This window comes from Coccinella septempunctata, chromosome 2, assembly GCF_907165205.1.
Source record: "Coccinella septempunctata chromosome 2, icCocSept1.1, whole genome shotgun sequence".
Lineage (NCBI taxonomy): Eukaryota > Metazoa > Arthropoda > Insecta > Coleoptera > Coccinellidae > Coccinella > Coccinella septempunctata.
In genome coordinates, this window is record NC_058190.1 from 21,952,299 (window position 1) to 21,975,886 (window position 23,588).

General features: G+C 35.1%; 1 protein-coding gene and 1 long non-coding RNA gene across 3 annotated transcripts; both read right to left on the reverse strand.

Annotated features, from left to right (window-relative positions):
• Positions 1-13,970: 13,970 nt before the first annotated feature.
• LOC123306509 (DNA-directed RNA polymerase I subunit RPA12) lies at positions 13,971-23,319 on the reverse strand. Of its 2 annotated transcripts, none has more exons than XM_044888552.1 (3): positions 16,775-16,792; positions 16,527-16,742; positions 13,971-14,320 (listed from the first exon to the last, which is right to left on the reverse strand). In XM_044888552.1, exons 2-3 carry the CDS (start codon positions 16,636-16,638, stop codon positions 14,082-14,084), a joined length of 351 nt encoding a protein of 116 aa, XP_044744487.1. In that variant the 5' UTR covers positions 16,639-16,742; positions 16,775-16,792; the 3' UTR covers positions 13,971-14,081. The 2 variants fall into 2 exon arrangements, with proteins under 2 accessions (XP_044744487.1, XP_044744486.1); XM_044888551.1 differs by lacking the exons at positions 16,527-16,742; positions 16,775-16,792 and adding exons at positions 20,625-20,870; positions 23,077-23,319 and having other exon boundaries at positions 14,125-14,320.
• On the reverse strand, positions 16,085-16,518 carry LOC123306510. Its single transcript, XR_006536920.1, has 2 exons — positions 16,250-16,518; positions 16,085-16,195 (listed from the first exon to the last, which is right to left on the reverse strand). It is a non-coding gene; the product is annotated as an uncharacterized LOC123306510 (long non-coding RNA).
• Positions 23,320-23,588: the final 269 nt, after the last annotated feature.

The following is a 23,588-nucleotide window of genomic DNA, read 5'->3' on the forward strand; positions in this document are numbered from 1 at the left end:
CATCCTAGGCAAAGTTCACCAAAACATGCTTGAGTCAGAAAGAGAAAAACTGATTCGCAAGCAAAATTCAGAGCACAGAGCAGCTCTGCAATCGCAGAGAGTAGCTTCGCAATTACCCCAAGAGAGTCCAAGCTGCAGCAATTCTGCACCAAAAATTCAGAGGCAATATAAACTGACATCCAAGTCGAGTTTTGAAGTGTGGATTGACAGCTTGAATACAGAGCTAATAAGTTGGGGGTTGCTTGATCTGATTGATCCAAGTCAACCAGGGCCAGCTGAAATTTCAGAGTCTGAGACGAGGCTCAGAAAGAACTCGGTTAAAGATATTATCATTAACCATCTCGACGAAGAATATCACAAGAGAATTCTTGGTCTAACTGAGCCGAGAGACATTCTCAAGAAGCTGAAAGAGAGCAGGAAGGGGAAGTCAGCTCAACACCCACTTCAATCAGAACTCGGTTATATAATTTGAGGATGAACAAGGACGAACGTGTTCACAAATTCTGTGAAAGGTTCGACCAAATTATAAGAGAGCATGAGCTGAGCGACGATCCTCAAAAGTTGACAGAGCAAGAGATGCGCTCGAAAGGTTCAAAACAAACCAGGGTCAGGAACTGAGAGACAGAGGTTCTGGAAAATTCAGAGGCAGAGGCGGTAACCATACAACTTCCAACTCCAGAGGTAATTCGAGAGGAAACACCAGAGGTCACTTCAGAGGTAGAGGAAGCAATAGGGGTATGAGACATCACTCGGTAGCCAGAAGAGCTGACTACAAGGGTAGTAATGAGAGGTATGAGGAGGATTCAGAGTTACAAGGTAAGACACTTTGTAATAAAGACCCAAATTATAGAGAACATATAGAGTTTATAGCTGATTCAGGAGCTACGAGCCACATTGTTAATAAGAGTTTTATATTGAGCAATTTCAAAAAATCAGAGAAAGGCGTTATCAAAAGCGCTAATAAAAACGAAATTGCCGATATCGTAATAGATGGTAGAGGTAATCTTTTGCTTAAAAATGATAAATTAAGTAGTACTCATATCAAATTAACTAATGTTATAGCAGCAAAAGATATTTCAGAGAATTTGTTATCATTACGCAAACTGGTAGATGCAGGATTCTGCATATATTTAGACGACAAAATATTCAGAGTTTATAATAAAGACAATAGCAAGACGATATTTGAAGGGGTTTATGAGAAACCAAATTGGGTAGTCAAGTTTGAAATATTGAAATCTAAATACACTAATGATAACACAATAACTGAGTCTGAAAATTATAGTTGCACTGCTTGCTTGGCAGTTGACAATGAGTTTTCCGGTCAATCGCAAACCAACAATATAGAGATTTCAGAGGAAACTAATTCAGAGTCTATTGAAAACGTTGCGGTAGATATAGGTTCTGCGATTGGGAGGGAGAGTCTGGACAAACCCATTGTATCAGACAATTCAGAGAATTCCAATTCAGAGAAATCCAGTCTGGACAAACCCATTGTATCAGATAATTCAGAGAATTCCAATTCAGAGTACAAAATAGTTAAAATAGACGATTTAAAGAGCTTAGAAAGTCTAAAGGACACAATAGATAAAAATCCACTAGAAAATATGGTGTCTACTAATATTCAGAGTGAAGCTATGCTATGGCATCAGAGGCTAGGGCATGCTTCTTTAAATTACTTAAAAATGATACAAAAGAGAGATAAGAGATTAGAAAACGTGAAGTTTGACGATTCAATTAGAGAGTGTGCAGTGTGCATATTAGCAAAAATGGAAAAACTTCCATTCAAACAAATCAGAAGTAGAGCTGACAGGCCTCTTCAATTAATTCATTCAGATGTTATGGGTCCAATTAAACCCAATTCATGGCCTGGTCATAAGAGGTACATAATCGTATTTGTAGATGATTATTCCAGATATGCTAACATATATTGTCTAAAATCTAAAGATGAATCCGGTCAAGCGTTCGATAAATTTCTGATTTCTGCACGTAACCTACTAGGTGCAGATGCAAAAGTCTGCTATGTTAGATCAGACAGAGGTACTGAGTTCACCGGTGGAAATTTTGCTGAAATAATGAAAAGAGAAAAAATAGAGTCAGACAGTGGTCCACCATATACTCCTGAGCTGAACGGAACAGCCGAGAGATTTAACAAATCTATTCAGAGAACAATTAGAGCTTTTATGTGTGATTCGGGCTTACCACAAAGCATGTGGGAACTAGCCGCTGAAACAGCTGTTCACACTTATAACAGAACTCCACACAAGTCAATTGGGTATGAAGTACCGTTAATCAAATTTTCACCTAGAGCAAACTGTCATTTAGAGCATATTAGAAGGTTTGGATGTGTTGCTTATGTTAAGTTACCATTCGTCGAAACAAAGTTCAGCAATGTTTCGATAAAAACCATATTGGTAGGGCATACACCCACAGGATACATTTTATGGCATCCTAGCACGAGAAAGTTCATAGAATCGAGACATGTGAGGTTTATAGAGAGATTAGTGTACAAAGATGCTTATTTAAAGAATCAGAGTAAAGAGTTAAGTGTTGAGAGTACATCAGATAAAACAACTGAATTCACTGTTGTGAGCGAACCAACAGAAATAGATCAATCAGAGGCGAATACATCTAAGCCTAGAAAAAGAGGTAGACCAAAGAAAATAAATTCAGAGAAAAGCGCAGAAGAACTAAATAAAGAGAGAAATTCAGAGTTACCACCAAACAAAACTGAGGGTCCATTTACAAGAAGTAAAGCTAAGAGAATTGAAGATATAAGCTTTGCTCGTTACACTAGAGTTGAAGATGTGGGTGAGGTAAATAAAGATGAATTGGAGCATATATTATTAGCTTCAATTCAAAATGATCCAATCACATTTGAAGAAGCAATAAATTCAGAGAACAAAGAGTTATGGAATCAAGCTATTAGAGAAGAGCTGGACTCTATGAAAGAGAATGAGGTCTGGGTCATCGTAGATCGACCTAAAGTAGATATCGATGGCAAAAGACCAAACATTATTGACTCCAAATGGGTGTTTAAGAGGAAAGTTGAAAACAATGGGTCAATTAAGTATAAGGCACGACTTGTCTCACGAGGGTTTAAAGATAAAAATGTTTATGGGCTTAAAGAAACATATGCTCCGGTGTCAAGGTTGTCCTTGATTCGAGCTGTTCTCTCCATAATCAATAAGGAGAACTTAGATGCACATCAAATGGACGTCAAAACGGCGTTCCTGAATGGAGAACTTGAAGAAGAGGTCTTCATGGAAATCCCAGAGGGTTTGAACGTTAAAGAGAACACTAAACTTGAAAAGGTTTGTAAATTGAAAAAGTCTCTTTATGGTCTCAGAGTAAGTCCCAAGTTGTGGAATAAAAGATTTTCAGAGGAAGCTCGAAAGCTTGGTTTGGAAAATGATCTTCATGACCCTTGTCTCTTCACCTGGAGACTTAACGGAAAACTGGCTATAGTGATACTATATGTAGACGACATGTTGCTTGCAAGCAATGACCCAGAGAAACTTAATCAAATAAAATTGCACTTTGGTAATGTGTTTCAAATGAAAGATTTAGGGGAGCCCAGACAATTTTTGGGTATTACAATTCAGAGGGATAGAGAAAGAAGAAGTATTACGTTGCACCAAAGTGCATATACAGAGAGAGTCTTAGAAAGATTCAACATGCATGAGTCAAAACCACAGAGCACTCCTATGGTAACCCGTCAGGTTGATCAAAGGAACAAAAGCCTTAAATGCAGCTTAGAAAATTCAGAGGAACAAAAGGAATTCAAAAGAGTACCATTCAGAGAAGCAATAGGTAGTTTAATGTATTTGGCCAATGCAACTCGACCAGATATTTCTTTTGCAATAAACTATCTAGCGAGAAAACAGGTAAACCCGACTGAAGATGACTGGATAGAAGTAAAAAGAGTTCTTAGATACTTGAGAGGCACAACTAATATAGGTATTAAGTTCCTATCCAATTCAGAGAACTTGGAAGCTCTCTCCGATGCTAGCTTCAGAGATTGTGAGGACTCGAAATCCACCGGAGGTTATTTAATCAAATTATTCGGAGAGGTAATAACTTGGAGGAGTCATGAACAGTCTACTGTGTTGACTTCTACATGTCAAGCAGAGTACCTAGCAATGAGTGACGCTTGCCAAGAGCTGATATCACTCGATAAATCTATTAGATACATAATTGGCCAGACGTTTTATCCAATTACGTTGTGGTGTGATAATAAATCAGCCAAAGATTGTACAGAGAAAGATGGAAGCCACAAACTTAAAACCTTCGACTTGAGTGTAGAAAAAATTAAAAATGAGTTAGTATTCAGAGAGAAAACTGGAAACAGAAAAACCATGGCAACTACACATGGAGATTTTGTGAAACAATGCGTAGAGGAAAAGAAGGTTAGGGTCTGCTGGATACCTAGTCATGAAAATTTAGCGGACATAATGACCAAACCTTTGCCGCAAAGTAAACATCAGTACTTGAGAGACAAAATCACTAATATATAAGTTTAACATAAGTAAACATGTACATATGTATTTCAGAGTAATTAATTTTCTACATGTATGTTCACAGGCCAATAGTATGCAACACTAAAATTCCGAGGACACTCAAAATCAACAAGTCCCGGTCCCAAAGAGTTTGATTTATTAATGTTTAATTATTTAAAATGTATTGTATTAGAGTGGATGTATTCGACAAAGGGAGGGAGTGTAAAAAGAATAAGCTTTGTCGATACATAGAGCGTCTGCGCAATACTTGAGAGTTCAGTCAAAGAGTAACCAACAAGAGGATGCACTCTGTCATTTTGGCCGGTTGGGTTTCAATGACCTTGAGGGAATACTCATAATTCGATATTCGAACTATTTTGAAAGAAGTCGCATTATTTTCATAAACGAAAATTGATTCGTTTCCGACAGGATACGAAAACGAAAGCCGATATCTGCCGATATTCGTTCGGTTCGCAACTCGCAATTTGATTGGACGCCCAGATTCTCCATTTGACTGCGGATGATTCTGTTCGCAGTATTCTGGCGCTTATCGTGTCCCCACTCCAAGGTTAAAATTCCATGATTCAGATTTCGCCTTGTAAATTGACAGAGTGAAACCTCTTGTTGGTTACTCTTTGGTTCAGTAGTGGAGGAACGCTATGCCGTCTATGATATAGGCAGTCGATCATTGACAAGCGTTGAGATCGCATCTTATATGAAAATAGTTCAGAGTTGTTATTCAGAGTTGTTATTCAGAGTAGGTATTAAACAGAGTTGATACTTATCAGTGTTTGATTTATATACAACCAATCCTAGTCACTCACATCCATATTAAATATCTTTTAAATCCTACAATTCTGATCAATGAAAATATCCTTTTTTGTTCAACACTGACTGATATAATTTATCGACTTTTTAAATATGAGATTTTTATTAATCCTTTCTTTTTTTTGAAATTGGAAATCTCCATTCCAAATCTGATTCTTGGTTAATGAAACTAGATATTTCGTTTAAATAAAAAAATAATCTGAGAAAGCAAGAAGATTTTATGTGGATCGTGGATCCAACGAGCAAAGTTAATGTGAAATCATTTTCCACAACATATCCAAATGAAAAGCTGAAATTCATTTACTAACCCTTTTTTTTAAAGTTCACATCAGGCAGCCGTCGCGTAAACAACAGCCGCTGATAAAATCCTATACCTACGCAAAAAAAGTGTTATTAGTAATCAGCCACCGACTCCGGACATAAAAACCCGGATTGATCGAGCTATTACTAAGTAAAATTCGAAAATCGCTCCAGAAAAGGAAATATAATTTCGACAATTTAAATATTTCCGCTAATTTGTTGACCAGAATTCAATTGAAATCGAGAAATAAAGTGATTCCTTATCAGTCCAGATGGTGGATGGATCTGATAGCCACAGATAGCGTGAGATAAAATAAAAATATGAATTTGACACCAGATGCCGTAAATACCCCGTCAACTGAAATAAATATGGATATACAGGATGGTACACATTCATCTAGTTACTACAGAATGTCCTCAACAAGTGAGGAAGAATTCGTTGGATTCAGCGCAAGTGAAATAAATCAAACAAACAGAAATCAACAAAGTTGGCAAAGTATAGGACGTACAACGAAGAAAAGGAAAATTAATAATTCAAAAAATTATGAAATCCCAACACATAATAGATTCAGCAGTCTGAATGAAGATAATCAAGAGAGTAATAAAGCAGATAAACCAATCACCAAGGTTCCTCGCCCTCCGCCCATTTTTGTTTACGGAGTTAATAATTACAATGAGATGATCTCCAACATGAGTGAAATCCTTCAAATTGATCAATTCACCACAAAAACCCTAGCTGACAATACTGTGAAAGTGAATTGTCTAACTGTTGAAGGTTATAGAAAACTTATTCACCACATGAGGAATAATAATATATTACACCACACGTATCAACCAAAGCAGGAAAGAGCATTCAGAGTTGTTATAAAAAATGTCAATCACACAACAAATGTAGAGGATATCAAGCTGGAACTCTCCAAAGAAGGACACACAGTAAGAAATATTCACAATGGAAAAAGTAGGATAACAAAAGAACCTCTGAATTTATTTTTCGTTGATCTTGAACCAGCCCTGAACAACAAAGAAATTTACAAGATACATGGCATACAGAACAGGTTAGTGACAATCGAACCACCAAAAAAAGTGAAAGGTCTAATTCAGTGCATGAGATGTCAACAATATGGACATACTAAAACCTATTGCAATAGGCCATATGCATGTGTGAAGTGTGGTGGGGAGCACAATACGGCACATTGCAAAAAAAGCAACAATACCCCAGCAAAATGTGTATTATGTAATGGTCCGCATCCAGCGAACTATAGAGGGTGTCAATTTTATCATGACCTAGTCAAGAAACCTAACAACGATAATAATAGGTTGAACATACAAAAAACATCATTCAACAACAAACATATGGATAATCAATTACCAACACAACAGCCGCAGAAAATGAATTACGCTGAAGCTCTACGCAAAAATAACAAAACTACAACACAAAATGAAGAAAACAGTTCAACAATACTAAGTACCTTCTTAACAGAATTTAAAGGCATGTTTCAGCAATTAATGCAACAAAATAGCATGATCTTGAGCATGCTCTCAACGCTGATCAACAAAATTCATTAAACTAATTAGAATAGCACAATGGAATGCCAACGGACTCTTGCAACACAAGAATGAAGTTGAAACTTTTTTACAACACAACTTTATAGACATCCTCCTCATAAGTGAGTCACATTTCACTGATAGGTCATACTTCAACATACCAAATTACATCACCTACTCTACCAACCACCCAGACAACACAGCACACGGCGGAACAGCAATTCTAATCAAAAACACAATAAGCCACTATGTAATGCCAGAATACAAAGTTGATCACCTTCAAGCTACTTCGGTCAAAGTAAGAATGTTCTCCTATGAATTGACAATATCAGCTGTCTATTGTCCCCCTAAACACAATCTGAAAATTAACCACTATAGAGATTTCTTTACCACATTAGGCACAAAATTCTTTGTCGGAGGAGATTTTAACAGTAAGAATACTCTCTGGGGCTCACGATTAACCACCACCAAGGGACGAGAGCTGGCCAAATTGTTGCATGAAAAAAACTACTCCTTCTTGTCTACTGGAAGTCCTACATACTGGCCCAGTGATCCGAAAAAAACACCTGATCTACTAGATTTTTTTATAACAAATGGAATAGCTTCATCATATATGGATGTATGTTCAAGCTATGACCTATCATCAGATCATACTCCAGTAATAGCGTCACTGAGCACCTTGATAATCAATAAAAAGTCTCCACCGAAACTACATAATCGAAAAACCAACTGGGTTGAATACCGCAAATTAATTCATGAACGGGTCTCTCTTTCCTTGAGACTGAAGGAAAAAAAAGAAATCGAAGAAGCACTTGATTCATTTACAACTATACTCAAGGATGCAGCCATCCAAAGTACTCCAAGAAGTTGCAATGACAACAAACCAGAACCAATACCATTAGAAATTAAAAAGCTCATTGCTGAAAAACGCAAAATAAGATCTAGATGGCAAAACACACATGCTCCTGCAGACAAAACGGCATTCAATAATATAAGCAATAAACTTAAAAATAGGTTAAGAGAATTGAAGGAAGAATCATTCAATATATATATATCACCGGATTGAATCGATACGACAACTCAATATGGAGACCTATAAAATCCAAGGTAAAGCCAACAGAACAAAATGTCCCAGTGAAAAACTCAACTGAAACCAATGCTAGATGGGCTAGAAGCGAAAAAGAAAAGGCGAAATTGTTTGCACATTACCTGACAGAGGTATTCAAACCAAATGACCAGGACATTGCTGAAATTATTGAGGAAAATATTTCTAACATCCCTACAGAAACTCAAAATATAAAGTTCTTAACACCTAAAGAAGTCTACAAAGAAATCACTCATCTGAACCTTAAAAAGGCACCAGGTATTGATGGAATAACTGCAAAGATGATCAAAGAACTGCCTAGAAAAGGGATTGTCATGATAACCTACATCTTTAATGCTATATTGAGACTCGGGCACTGGCCCAGATCACTGAAAACAGCAGAAGTACTCATGATACTGAAACCGGGCAAGAATCCACACGAAGTGACATCATATCGACCCATAAGCCTTCTGCCAATAATCTCGAAAATATTGGAAAGATTATTACTTCAGAGAATAAACGCCGAAATTCCCATAGATCATTGGATTCCTTCACATCAATTCGGATTCAGACATGGTCACTCAACTGTCCAACAAACGCATCGAATAACGCAAACCATAAACCAAGCGTTTGAAAAGAAACTATACTGTACTTCAGTCTTTCTGGATGTGAGTCAAGCGTTCGATAAAGTATGGCATTCAGGACTCCTATTCAAGATAAGAAATATTCTTCCTCTAAAATTCTTCAATATACTGAATTCATACCTTACAAACAGACAGTTTAGAACTAGAGTAGGGCATGAAGTATCAGATTATTGTCCCATTCAAGCTGGAGTCCCACAAGGAAGCGTGCTGGGCCCGTTCCTTTACCTTCTTTATACCTCGGATCTACCAATAACAGCTCACACTACAACAGGAACATTTGCTGATGACACAACAATAATGGCAGCACATGAAGACCCAGCAACAGCGACTAAACTAGTACAAGAACACCTAGACAAATTACAAATCTGGATGAAAAAGTGGAAAATAAAAATAAATGAAACCAAATCACAACAAGTAGACTTTACACTGAGAAAGCAACATTGTCCCCCAATCAAATTGAACAACATAATAATTCCACAAGCTACATCAGCAAAATACCTAGGCTTTCATCTAGACACTAGACTAACCTGGAGGGAACATATTATCAAAAAAAGGAAACAAATTGACCTGAAAGTCAGGGAAATTAATTGGCTCATCGGAAGAAAATCCAAGTTACCACTGGCAAACAAAATATTGTTGTATAAAACTATCATCACCCCAATATGGACATACGGGATAGAAATCTGGGGATGCGCAAGCAAATCCAGCATAGCTCTGATCCAAAGAACGCAATCGAAAATACTTCGCATGATGGCCAACGCCCCATGGTATGTGTCCAACCAGACTTTACATGAAGACCTAAATATACCATACGTTGAAGAAGTCATCAAGCATAGAAGCAAACATCACCACGCAAGAATGGAAAACCACTCAAATATTTTACTCCAACCCTTACTGGCAAACACCTTATCAAGAAGATTGAAGAGACATTGGCCAGCTGATTTAATGGAATAATGAGATTCTCTCACTGGAGATAATCTCCCCGCTCTATTCAAGTCACTTGACTACTTGTTAACACATTAACTTATAGAATATTATTCTGATTGTTAATAATTATTGAGATTAATAAAAAAAAAAAAAAAAACTAACCCTTTTTTTTCCTTTGGAATCTTTAAACGCTTCTCCTGAAATATTGCTAATTTCAAGTTACCCAATTGTAGTATTAAGGTCGGGATATACTCATACGGGCCTTATATGGAAGTCCAATGGATGTATATTTCTGGTCATTTACTGTACGTTCATAAATGGACGTTTTATGGATGTCCATTGTACTTTAAATAAGGGATGTTGGACAAACATCCATATACGTCAAATAGGAAAGTGTACCCATTGTGTGAGTTAAGATTAAAATAGAAACAAGTAACAAGGGTCTCAATCTCACACATTTATTGCTCGAAATCACGATCGGTTTCGGGATGTCTAAACGCATCCCATCTTCAGGTTCCTACAAAAGATTTTTTTTCTGAGATGTTACCTAGGTAACAAACTGACAATAAAAATACCAACCTGTGATGGACTACAGTTAGAAACTAGGAATTCGGTTACAAAATTTAAAAAATTCAAAAACACAATTAAGGCAAGCATACATAGGGAAGGTGTTTACAAAATGGTGGTTTTATGACGCAGCAGTAGAGGTATAAGTTTATAGCGCCATCCACATTTTCATATTGTAAAGGATGACAATAAATAACAGATAACTAATAATAATAATAATAACTGTACTTTATTGGCCATCGACCGAAGTCCTTCAGCCTAGTGAATTACAAAAATACAAAAAAAAAAAAATTCATTCTATTTCAGTTTCTTCACTGCAGCTCAGATAGTCTGTCCATCACACTTCGAGTTGGAAATTTTCTGTGTGGGTTAGTTACCGGGGGGTCCTTGTGGAACATGATTTCAACATCCTCTATTTCTTTCAATCTTTGTGTAAATCTTCTATTCAGTTTCTCTAGTCTCTCCTTGATTGGCTGTATGTTGGCTTTTTCATATAATAGTTCATTTGATGGGTTGTGGAGTTTATTAAGTGGGTGTCTCAGTCGAGTTATAATTCTTAGTGCTGATCTTTCTCCTACTTCTATATTTCTCATTACCGAGTCCGCAACATTTGTATATAGTGGATGTCCATATTCTAAAATTGGTCTACAGATGGTTTTGTAGATTTTGATGGAATTTTCCAAACTTATTCCTTGGTCGTTATATGTGAGGCATCTGAAATGTTTAGCTCTTGCTATTGTGTTTTTTTTGGCTATGTTGGAATTCAATTTCATATTGGCCTTGTTGTCTACTTGTATGCCTAGGTATTTTATTGATGGAGATGGTGATATGATGTTGTTTTCAATCTGGATTGTTGGTGAGTTTGGACGTATCTTATGATTGAATATTATCAGTTTTGATTTGCTTGGATTGAATGAAGTCGCCATTTGTGAAACCAGGAAACTAGACTGTTTGTGTAGAGTTGTAGGCCTTTCAGGCATTTTTGTTCTGTTTTTTCGTGTGAAATAACTATTGTGTCGTCAGCATACTGTAGAAGGTATTGTGATTGGCTGGGTGCATTATATATATCGCTGCAGTATATGTTATAGAGGAACGGGGACAGTGGTGAACCCTGTGGTGTGCCCTGCTCTGGGGAGAACCAGGAAGAGGTCGTCTCATTTATCTTAACTGTCAGTTTTCTTTCTTCCAAGAATTCCTTGATTATTTTTATGAGATAGTGAGGAGTGTCGAGTTGGTGTAATTTAAACAGTAGTCCTCTGTGCCAAATGCTGTCAAATGCTTTGTTGATGTCTAGGCAAATCGCAGCTGTTTTCTTTCGATTTAGTTGAGCATTTTGTGTGTTAGATATAAATATGGTAATTGGCAGAGTAGTTGATTTTTTGGTCCGAAATCCAAATTGGTGTTTAGGTATGACATTTTCCAGTTGTTCCTCAAGTCTACTTTTTATGATCTTCTCCAGCAGTTTACCCAGCACAGGGAGCAGTGTTATTGGCCTATAGTTTTGTACCTTTTGATGATCCGTGTTATGTTTCGGTATGGTTATTATAGTGCCTACTTTCCAAATATTAGGGAATAATCCAGTATTTAAGCAGTGTTCATATATTTTGATTATTTCGTTATGTACTTCTTTTTGTAGCATTTTCAGAACGCTCCATGGAATATTGTCAGCTCCTGGAGCACTGTTCTTGCTCTTATGTAAAATGTCATAGTAGACTTCCTCATCAATTTTAATGTTTTGATTTCTTGTTGATGTTTGTGGATTATTGAAATATTTGTTGTACCAGTCGTTAATATCTTTTTCAGCTTTTTCTTTATCTGTGTCATATATTTTGCCTGCCTCATTTAAGGTTGGTATACTATGGTATGTTTTGTATTTGGAAAGCCTGTTTACATGTTGATAGAATGTTCGTCCCTTTGTCTTATTTATTTCATTGCACGCGCTCATCCATGTATGTTGTCTGTATTGCTTGATCATGTTGTGAATGCTCTTGTTAATTTCATTTATGTTTCTTTTGAAATCGGGATTTGGCTGTTGCTGGTATTCTCTGTACATTTTTCTTTTTGTCTTGATGAGCTTTATGATATAGGGGGGAAGTTCATGAAGAGATGGATTATGTCTAGCAATGGGGGTGTGTTTTCTTATGTTGTCTTTTTGTTCCTTGTCACCTCTGCATAGCTTCTGCACTGTTGTTGACGTGGATATGGATTATTTGTAGGTTCTGTACAAGTTGTAGAACTATTGATTTGATGCTGAACCTGCTTCTGCATTGAATTCTCAGTAATTATCTGTGTATGTTTGTTATTTTGCATATTTAGTCTGTTGTTGGCATTGTTTTTCTTGGTGAGGCTATGATTGAAATCACATCCTTTATAATTTGCTGGGTGGGCACCTTCGCATAATGCTCATTTAGCTGGGCTGTCTCTATTTTTCTTGTATTATGAGATCCCCCGTATATAACACAAACATATAGTCTGTAAAGCCCGTTTGTAACAGCCGATAATTCTCTACCAAATTTTGGTAAGAAAACGGCAGAGATTATTTTGTATGCAACTGAACAGAGAATTCTACCGAAAGTGCGTATGTAACGGTAAAGAATTCTCGGCGCATGAAATCTCGAGTAAATTTTCTAGAGAATTCTCGGCTGTTGCAAACGGGCTTTACAATATGTTTTAGAATGTCCATATTGCTGACACCTTGTACATATTGTGTCATTCCTTTGGTTCTTCTATGGGGTTCTATTTCAATTGATCTATGTTGCAGGTATTGAATTTTATAGATATCTTTATTATTGTTGGCCGGTTCTAAATCAACAAAAAACATATTTAGAGGTTCTTTAGTGCAGTTTACCTAACTTGATGTCCATTTTTGGCAAGTTCCTGTTCAACTTCCTCCGAATCGGTGGTGTGATGAAGATGCTTAATAACAACCCTAAATAGTCCTCTTTTGGCTGATATATATGATGTATAACGTTGTTCTCTCCCATGCACCTTAATAGTTTTCTATATGTTTCTGGCAATTCACAATTGATTTTTATGGTATTATCTGCCAGACATTTTGTAATGTAATTTCCATCTTCTGTAACAGTTTTCAAATTTCTCCGTACTTGACCACCACCATAAACAAATACTGGTGGAGGTTTGGGTATTTTTATTGTTTTCAGAACTTGCATTTGACCTTTTTTTCTCATCATCTTGCAATATGTTGTATCGGTTGCTTACTGTTACTGGAACTGAGGTATTCAAACCAATTTTTCTCTTTTTAGTCACTTTGGTCCTTACTGCTGTCTGCTATACATAACTTGTTTCCTTATGCCCTGAAAATTCTTCATTGTTTGTAGATGGCATTTTACAATAGCTGGTATTTGTAGTTGTGAGGATATCCTGTATTGTGTCTTTCATTTGGGCATGCTGTATAGCATTCTGATTCTGACTCATTCTGAAACAATTTACATGAATTAATTTTCACTTTTATAGCTGCGAGTTACTGATTTTGAAGAGCGTTCTCAAATTGATGTGCACGTTGATAACGATCCTCAATAAATTTCGCGGGAAATTTGAATTTAAAGAGCAACATTGAAGTAAGGAAAAAACTGATTCTGTATATTTATTTCTCTAGTATAAAAAATTTAATTTATTAATCACAATAGTTTGTTTATTTACATTGAAATGAACATGGAACCTACTTTTTATTCAAGAGTTCTCAGCTTCCTTGAATTTGCAACTAGTGCATGTATAAAAAACAGTTTGTCCTTCATCAGCGGACCTCAACTGTAATGTCGCATATGACATCCTGTCATTATTGCACCTAGGGCACTTTCTTTCCACAACAGGACCTTCGATGTGTTGTTCAAGGATGCTTTGGAAGCTACTGTCCTCCATAATTTCTCCATTGAAATTTATTTTATATTTGACTGTTGCATCCTTGAACACTGAAAATAAAAGAAACTGTAATTATAGTGTGATAATTTAGGTTATGTAGCACCCTGATTCATAGACCTAATGATACATGGACTGGCTTTCAGATGGAGAACTTCAAGTCTCGTATCTGAGAGAGATGGAAGACTGGTGGAAATCAAAATCATAATATGTGTATTGTTGACTGATCCGGTACAGTGTTTTCAAATGATTTTTCACCCTACACACCATTTAGCAGAAAACCAATTTTTTAGAATCAATTGCAACCTGCCCAATAAAGTAAAACAATTTATGTTTGAAAATAATAAACTGAAGAAGAATTGCCTTTGTTATTTTGATTGCAAGATATAATTTGCCAGGATTCACAAGGAATATAGTCAACAATACATCAATCTATATGTCATAATGCCACAGCAAGATTTTGTAGTGTTGAAGACTATTTCATGAATATCAATCTTATCTAAATTTCTAAACAAAGTTGATATTGCTGAATATTTTGACAAATATGATTCTGAATATAGTATCTACTCTATCAATCTATCATCGAAGATTTATCCATTTCTAGGCAAGAAAATCCTAAACTGCAATATCACATTCATATTAGAAAGAGTAAAGTGTAGATATGTAGATATTCAGTAAGCTCCGGTGACATTGACAAACTCAATTACCTCTTTCGTTTTTCAGGACGACATGTAGTGTAGTGAATAGATTTGAAGCTCGTTATCAAAAATAACACAGCAGAGTATACGGGTTTGCACATAAAATGCAACCGTTGACCACAATGTTCTCTGATCAGTATAATATAAATCTAACAGTGTAAAGCCACATAATAAAGAACCAGGGCCTGTAAAACATCTCTACTAGGGAAGAGCAGAGAATCTGACAAAGTTAAGCCACATGATGAAGTACCAATAAAAATGATTGAAGAAATCTTTGTGGCTCTATCAAAAAGATATTTCCTCAGTAGTAAAGAGGAAATTTAAAATTGTTCGTAAAAGAGACAATTACCACACTGAAAATTATTCCTCTTTAGTTTTATGCTTTACAAGTCATGGAATATTAAGCATGTTCCGAAAACACGAATAATTTCAGTAAATTTAATATCACACCATGACAAATGCGACAATATTGTCATTTCACAAAACTCGGAAGATAAAAATTCATCTACTATGTATTTTATCAGCACTTTGAAATTTATGAACGAGTAAGAAATAATCGATTCGACTACATGTTCACAGATACTTTCTCTATAAAAATTCAAAATCTGCATTCCTACAAATATGTCAAAATAACTAGCAATGCACTGATAATTACAAGAAAATGCAATATAAACGCTTGGGAGACTAGTAGAACTTAAAAACTTGGTTCCACCAGTTACCAGTTTTGAAGTTTTCTAATGATGTTATTTCTGAATCCTTTCCTCCTCTAAAATTGGAGACATTGAATGTGAAAGCCATGTGATGGCCAGTCCACTTATTATGGTTATTATTAAGTCTATGCCCTGATTTCAAAGAAATACAAGAAAACATTAACGCTTTCTCGTATAACACCTAAAAAATAATAGTGTTTGGATAATTCAAAAAGATAATCTGAGTAGAAGTCAATAATACACTGATTTGGTACGAATAAGATATTACTTTTTATGAAAGCAAATAGTAATGTTATTTTGACCTTTGTGCCACAGGTATTGATAATTATTACCTTGTGATGTATGGGGTCACTCAGAAATCGAAAGCTGAGTCTTTCAGTTTCGAAATGATAATTGTTTTTTTTTTAAATGCATGGAACTCTAGTGTTCCAATTTGCATAGTCCTTTCTTGTTTGTCATTAATGGGCATATTATTTGCTATACAGGTTTACCAATGAACGATTCTAGAAAGAGGTTTCTCCTATTAATTTTACAGAAGAAACTGACAATGAAATTTGTAAATATTCAAAGTCACCTATTCAATTAGTCAAAAAATAATAGACTACTGTTCTGAACAAAATGAAAAGTAGGCTCAAAGGATAACCTGATCATAAGATCAATATAAGTTGAATGAATCTCCTCAAAGAGCCGATCCTATCAGCAACCTAGAGACGACAATGATAGTGATTCAAGCAGACCTCGTTAAAACTGAAAACACAACACTAACATTTTTTGTTGAAAACAAAACACTCCCGAGAAGTTTCAAGAAAAGATGGAGCAATTAATTCCCATTAACCTGAATATTTTTTTACCTGTTGTATTAAATATCTTCTTGCAGTAAAAACAAGTAACCCCATCTTTGCTCAATACTGGCAGGATCGATCCACATTCATCACAAAAAGCTTCATCAACTCTAAGGGACATTTCAATAACAAAAGTAAACTTTGAAATAGATAATTTTAAACACAAGGTGGAAAAATAACTAACTGAAGAAACGACTTCGATGTGTTAACTCTGTAATCTGTGGCAAAGAGGAGTTAATCTTTGTCTGTGGTTAAGATAAGAATCTAAATATTTTGATGAGGTTAGTAAGCATTGAACTAAAGTTAGTTCAATGTTAGTAAGGCTGGTCACAGATTAGAGATTAACCAAGTTTTGTGTACAGTTCACAGAACACGGAGATACTTCTTTTCCTATCTGGTACGGATCGAACTTTCGAACGATCGAAACTTCTTGATTGATGGAATATTGGAATGGAATATACATATGTCTATGGGTATGGAGAGTAGAGATAAAGAGAACGATCGCTACTTCCACTCAGAACACAGATTATTTGTCCCCTTATCTGTACCAATATGTAGTTCATGTTTTTTCCAGTAGCCGCGCTGGCGGTCACGGGGGAACATTGAACTAAAGTTCAATGCGGGGGAACGAAATTTTGATTTAAATAGTTGCAGTTGGCTGAGTGAACTGTCTTCTCAGTTCACTAACCAATAAAACTTCTTGGTTCAGAAGTGGGCATTTCTGGAGAGTTTTGTTGGCATAACATAATATGTATATTTGGTCTATAACGGTTCTCAGCTGAGTACTAAAAATAAATCTGAGATTTGCTACCTGTTTCTACTCCTCACTGCGAATGCATATATAATTTATAAAGTCTCATAAACATGGGGTCGCAAACGTTTCGTTTTCGAAATACAGAGTGTTGAAGTTTGAATTTTTTTCAAGTTTTCTTCTCATAGTATCTACACTTCACAAGATTCAACTGAAATTTCGCATAGATATTACATTTTAGAGTTCTCACTACGTGACATGGCAATTTCGATAGAAGATCTACAGGGTGATATTTTTTCTGGAACACTGCCAGCTGTTCTTCTGCAGAACTTTTTTTTGGTGAGCAACTGTTAATTTGAAAAAATGTAAAAAGAAGCTTTGTTCTTATACTAAACTTTTCGGTCTCTTGTAGTTTTGTCGTATCTACCAACGATTTCGAGAAAAAAAATTTTGAACGATTCTCTCGAAATCCTCGTGAAAATCCAAATTTTGATGGGAAGGCCACTTTGTAAGCTGTGGTGAATGAATTCAGTGTCAGTTTTTATGGAAATTTTCCTGATCTGTAGCGATGATTCATAAAAATTTCAGTTGAATATCTTGTGAAGTGTAGATACTATGGGAAAAAAACTTGAAAAAAATTCAAACTTCAACACTCTGTATCTCGAAAACGAAACGTTTGCGACCCCATGTTTATGGGACTTTTTTTTCTTAAACTCACTTAAGGAATCTCCCCTTTTCGTTTGTACGTTCAATTTACGTTAAATATTCATCAACTGCACTACAAAAATACAAGTGTTTCTTGGAGGGGCATTAAAGAAACGTACAAAATTGACTTGAAGCAGTCGTATCAACCCAAACGCCTTTGAGGAAGTTAAGATTGAACTGGCTAACTATCAGGTCTTCAGCAAAATCTTGTGTTCAACTATGATGACAGTAATTGCAACTAATGCCAGAAACAAGTGTCTTATCAATTTTGAAAATGAATCATTTTTCATTTTAACTGCCTAAATTCACAATCACAAGGAAAAATTTATGGTAATTATGTGAGTAGGAGATAGTGAATGAAGAATTTATTGAAGCACAAATACACAAGATACATTCAGAATAAATTGAAGAAAAACAGATTTTATGGATACCTCAGATGAATTCTATCTGTGAAGAGCTGAAGAGCATACATATATGAATTAATTTACTCAGAGAGTTAGTCTGAATAAAACTGCACACTTAATGTAGTTGTCAGGGCATTTTCATCTTTCAGTATAATTTTTTAATATTATTATCTAATTTCCCTTGCGAAGTGTTGCTAGCCCTAAACGCATCAGTTCATTTGAGAACAACCTTCAACGTTCCAGATGTTAGAATTCTGATACCTACATCCTTCAATAGACGAAATTGTTTTACAACCATTCTATCCAAAGATTATATATCTTTGATTCTAACGATACAGACTGGAGGCCGAGGGCACTGAAATTATTTCCTCTTACTTTTTAGGCAAAGATTATAGACTCTCTATAATCTTTGCTTTTTAGGTTTAGGGTTCCTGAACTGGAAAAATCACGATTACTATAAAAACCGAAATAGTAAAAATGTGTTCAGTCATCAAAATTTATCACAGGTATATAATATTTATAAAATAATGGAAATAAATAGGACAAATTCAACATTTATAAATATCCTTGAAAATATTTAATTTTTTAGCGGCAGTGCCATGCTTATATCGTGACATTAATAGTACAACTGGGTAACTCAAAATTTCAACATTTGAAGTTACCTAGTTGGAATAGATCAAAATTTCGCCGCCTATTAATCACTACAACGTCGCAAAATTATTCATAATGATTCTGATCAATGAAAATATCCTTTTTTGTTCAACACTGACTGATATAATTTATCGACTTTTTAAATATGAGATTTTTATTAATCCTTTCTTTTTTTTGAAATTGGAAATCTCCATTCCAAATCTGATTCTTGGTTAATGAAACTAGATATTTCGTTTAATAAAAAAATAATCTGAGAAAGCAAGAAGATTTTATGTGGATCGTGGATCCAACGAGCAAAGTTAATGTGAAATCATTTTCCACAACATATCCAAATGAAAAGCTGAAATTCATTTACTAACCCTTTTTTTTCCTTTGGAATCTTTAAACGCTTCTCCTGAAATATTGCTAATTTCAAGTTACCCAATTGTAGTATTAAGGTCGGGATATACTCATACGGGCCTTATATGGAAGTCCAATGGATGTATATTTCTGGTCATTTACTGTACGTTCATAAATGGACGTTTTATGGATGTCCATTGTACTTTAAATAAGGGAGGTTGGACAAACATCCATATACGTCAAATAGGAAAGTGTACCCATTGTGTGAGTTAAGATTAAAATAGAAACAAGTAACAAGGGTCTCAATCTCACACATTTATTGTTCGAAATCACGATCGGTTTCGGGATGTCTAAACGCATCCCATCTTCAGGTTCCTACAAAAGATTTTTTTTTCTGAGATGTTACCTAGGTAACAAACTGACAATAAAAATACCAACCTGTGATGGACTACAGTTAGAAACTAAGAATTCGGTTACAAAATTTAAAAAATTCAAAAACACAAATAAGGCAAGCATACATAGGGAAGGTGTTTACAAAATGGTGGTTTTATGACACAGCAGTAGAGGTATAAGTTTATAGCGCCATCCACATTTTCATATTGTAAAGGATGACAATAAATAACAGATAACTACATATTAAGAGTAGGAAAGAAGACTGCAGCAACAGTCAGATCATATGGAAGTGTTTGAACTTTGGTAGTTCTGTGTGTGGTTGATGGTGTTCTTGATCATTATTGCAGTACCAGCATGTGCAGTATCCTCCGAATGATTTATACAATATGTGGTGTAATTTCCTATATTAAAATAATTCTGATGTGAAAAATACTCGATTTTTAGTCACTTTGGTCCTTACTGCTGTCTGCTATACATAACTTGTTTCCTTATGCCCTGAAAATTCTTCATTGTTTGTAGATGGCATTTTACAATAGCTGGTATTTGTAGTTGTGAGGATATCCTGTATTGTGTCTTTCATTTGGGCATGCTGTATAGGATTCTGATTCTGACTCATTCTGAAACAATTTACATGAATTAATTTTCACTTTTATAGCTGCGAATTACTGATTTTGAAGAGCGTTCTCAAATTGATGTGCACGTTGATAACGATCCTCAATAAATTTCGCGGGAAATTTGAATTTAAAGAGCAACATTGAAGTAAGGAAAAAACTGATTCTGTATATTTATTTCTCTAGTATAAAAAATTTAATTTATTAATCACAATAGTTTGTTTATTTACATTGAAATGAACATGGAACCTACTTTTTATTCAAGAGTTCTCAGCTTCCTTGAATTTGCAACTAGTGCATGTATAAAAAACAGTTTGTCCTTCATCAGCGGACCTCAACTGTAATGTCGCATATGACATCCTGTCATTATTGCACCTAGGGCACTTTCTTTCCACAACAGGACCTTCGATGTGTTGTTCAAGGATGCTTTGGAAGCTACTGTCCTCCATAATTTCTCCATTGAAATTTATTTTATATTTGACTGTTGCATCCTTGAACACTGAAAATAAAAGAAATTGTAATTATAGTGTGATAATTTAGGTTATGTAGCACCCTGATTCATAGACCTAATGATACATGGACTGGCTTTCAGATGGAGAACTTCAAGTCTCGTATCTGAGAGAGATGGAAGACTGGTGGAAATCAAAATCATAATATGTGTATTGTTGACTGATCCGGTACAGTGTTTTCAAATGATTTTTCACCCTACACACCATTTAGCAGAAAACCAATTTTTTAGAATCAATTGCAACCTGCCCAATAAAGTAAAACAATTTATGTTTGAAAATAATAAACTGAAGAAGAATTGTCTTTGTTATTTTGATTGCAAGATATAATTTGCCAGGATTCACAAGGAATATAGTCAACAATACATCAATCTATATGTCATAATGCCACAGCAAGATTTTGTAGTGTTGAAGACTATTTCATGAATATCAATCTTATCTAAATTTCTAAACAAAGTTGATATTGCTGAATATTTTGACAAATATGATTCTGAATATAGTATCTACTCTATCAATCTATCATCGAAGATTTATCCATTTCTAGGCAAGAAAATCCTAAACTGCAATATCACATTCATATTAGAAAGAGTAAAGTGTAGATATGTAGATATTCAGTAAGCTCCGGTGACATTGACAAACTCAATAACCTCTTTCGTTTTTCAGGACGACATGTAGTGTAGTGAATAGATTTGAAGCTCGTTATAAAAAATAACACAGCAGAGTATACGGGTTTGCACATAAAATGCAACCGTTGACCACAATGTTCTCTGATCAGTATAATATAAATCTAACAGTGTAAAGCCACATAACAAAGAACCAGGGCCTGTAAAACATCTCTACTAGGGAAGAGCAGAGACTCTGACAAAGTTAAGCCACATGATGAAGTACCAATAAAAATGATTGAAGAAATCTTTGTGGCTCTGTCAAAAAGATATTTCCTCAGTAGTAAAGAGGAAATTTAAAATTGTTCGTAAAAGAGACAATTACCACACTGAAAATTATTCCTCTTTAGTTTTATGCTTTACAAGTCATGGAATATTAAGCATGTTCCGAAAACACGAATAATTTCAGTAAATTTAATATCACACCATGACAAATGTGACAATATTGTCATTTCACAAAACTCGGAAGATAAAAATTCATCTACTATGTATTTTATCAGCACTTTGAAATTTATGAACGAGTAAGAAATAATCGATTCGACTACATGTTCACAGATACTTTCTCTATAAAAATTCAAAATCTGCATTCCTACAAATATGTCAAAATAACTAGCAATGCACTGATAATTACAAGAAAATGCAATATAAACGCTTGGGAGACTAGTAGAACTTAAAAACTTGGTTCCACCAGTTACCAGTTTTGAAGTTGTCTAATGATGTTATTTCTGAATCCTTTCCTCCTCTAAAATTGGAGACATTGAATGTGAAAGCCATGTGATGGCCAGTCCACTTATTATGGTTATTATTAAGTCTATGCCCTGATTTCAAAGAAATACAAGAAAACATTAACGCTTTCTCGTATAACACCTAAAAAATAATAGTGTTTGGATAATTCAAAAAGATAATCTGAGTAGAAGTCAATAATACACTGATTTGGTACGAAGAAGATATTACTTTTTATGAAAGCAAATAGTAATGTTATTTTGACCTTTGTGCCACAGGTATTGATAATTATTACCTTGTGATGTATGGGGTCACTCAGAAATCGAAAGCTGAGTCTTTCAGTTTCGAAATGATAATTGTTTTTTTTTTAAATGCATGGAACTCTAGTGTTCCAATTTGCATAGTCCTTTCTTGTTTGTCATTAATGGGCATATTATTTGCTATACAGGTTTACCAATGAACGATTCTAGAAAGAGGTTTCTCCTATTAATTTTACAGAAGAAACTGACAATGAAATTTGTAAATATTCAAAGTCACCTATTCAATTAGTCAAAAAATAATAGACTACTGTTCTGAACAAAATGAAAAGTAGGCTCAAAGGATAACCTGATCATAAGATCAATATAAGTTGAATGAATCTCCTCAAAGAGCCGATCCTATCAGCAACCTAGAGACGACAATGATAGTGATTCAAGCAGACCTCGTTAAAACTGAAAACACAACACTAACATTTTTTGTTGAAAACAAAACACTCCCGAGAAGTTTCAAGAAAAGATGGAGCAATTAATTCCCATTAACCTGAATATTTTTTTACCTGTTGTATTAAATATCTTCTTGCAGTAAAAACAAGTAACCCCATCTTTGCTCAATACTGGCAGGATCGATCCACATTCATCACAAAAAGCTTCATCAACTCTAAGGGACATTTCAATAACAAAAGTAAACTTTGAAATAGATAATTTTAAACACAAGGTGGAAAAATAACTAACTGAAGAAACGACTTCGATGTGTTAACTCTGTAATCTGTGGTTAAGATAAGAATCTAAATATTTTGATGAGGTTAGTAAGGCTGGTCACAGATTAGAGATTAACCAAGTTTTGTGTACAGTTCACAGAACACGGAGATACTTCTTTTCCTATCTGGTACGGATCGAACTTTCGAACGATCGAAACTTCTTGATTGATGGAATATTGGAATGGAATATACATATGTCTATGGGTATGGAGAGTAGAGATAAAGAGAACGATCGCTACTTCCACTCAGAACACAGATTATTTGTCCCCTTATCTGTACCAATATGTAGTTCATGTTTTTTCCAGTAGCCG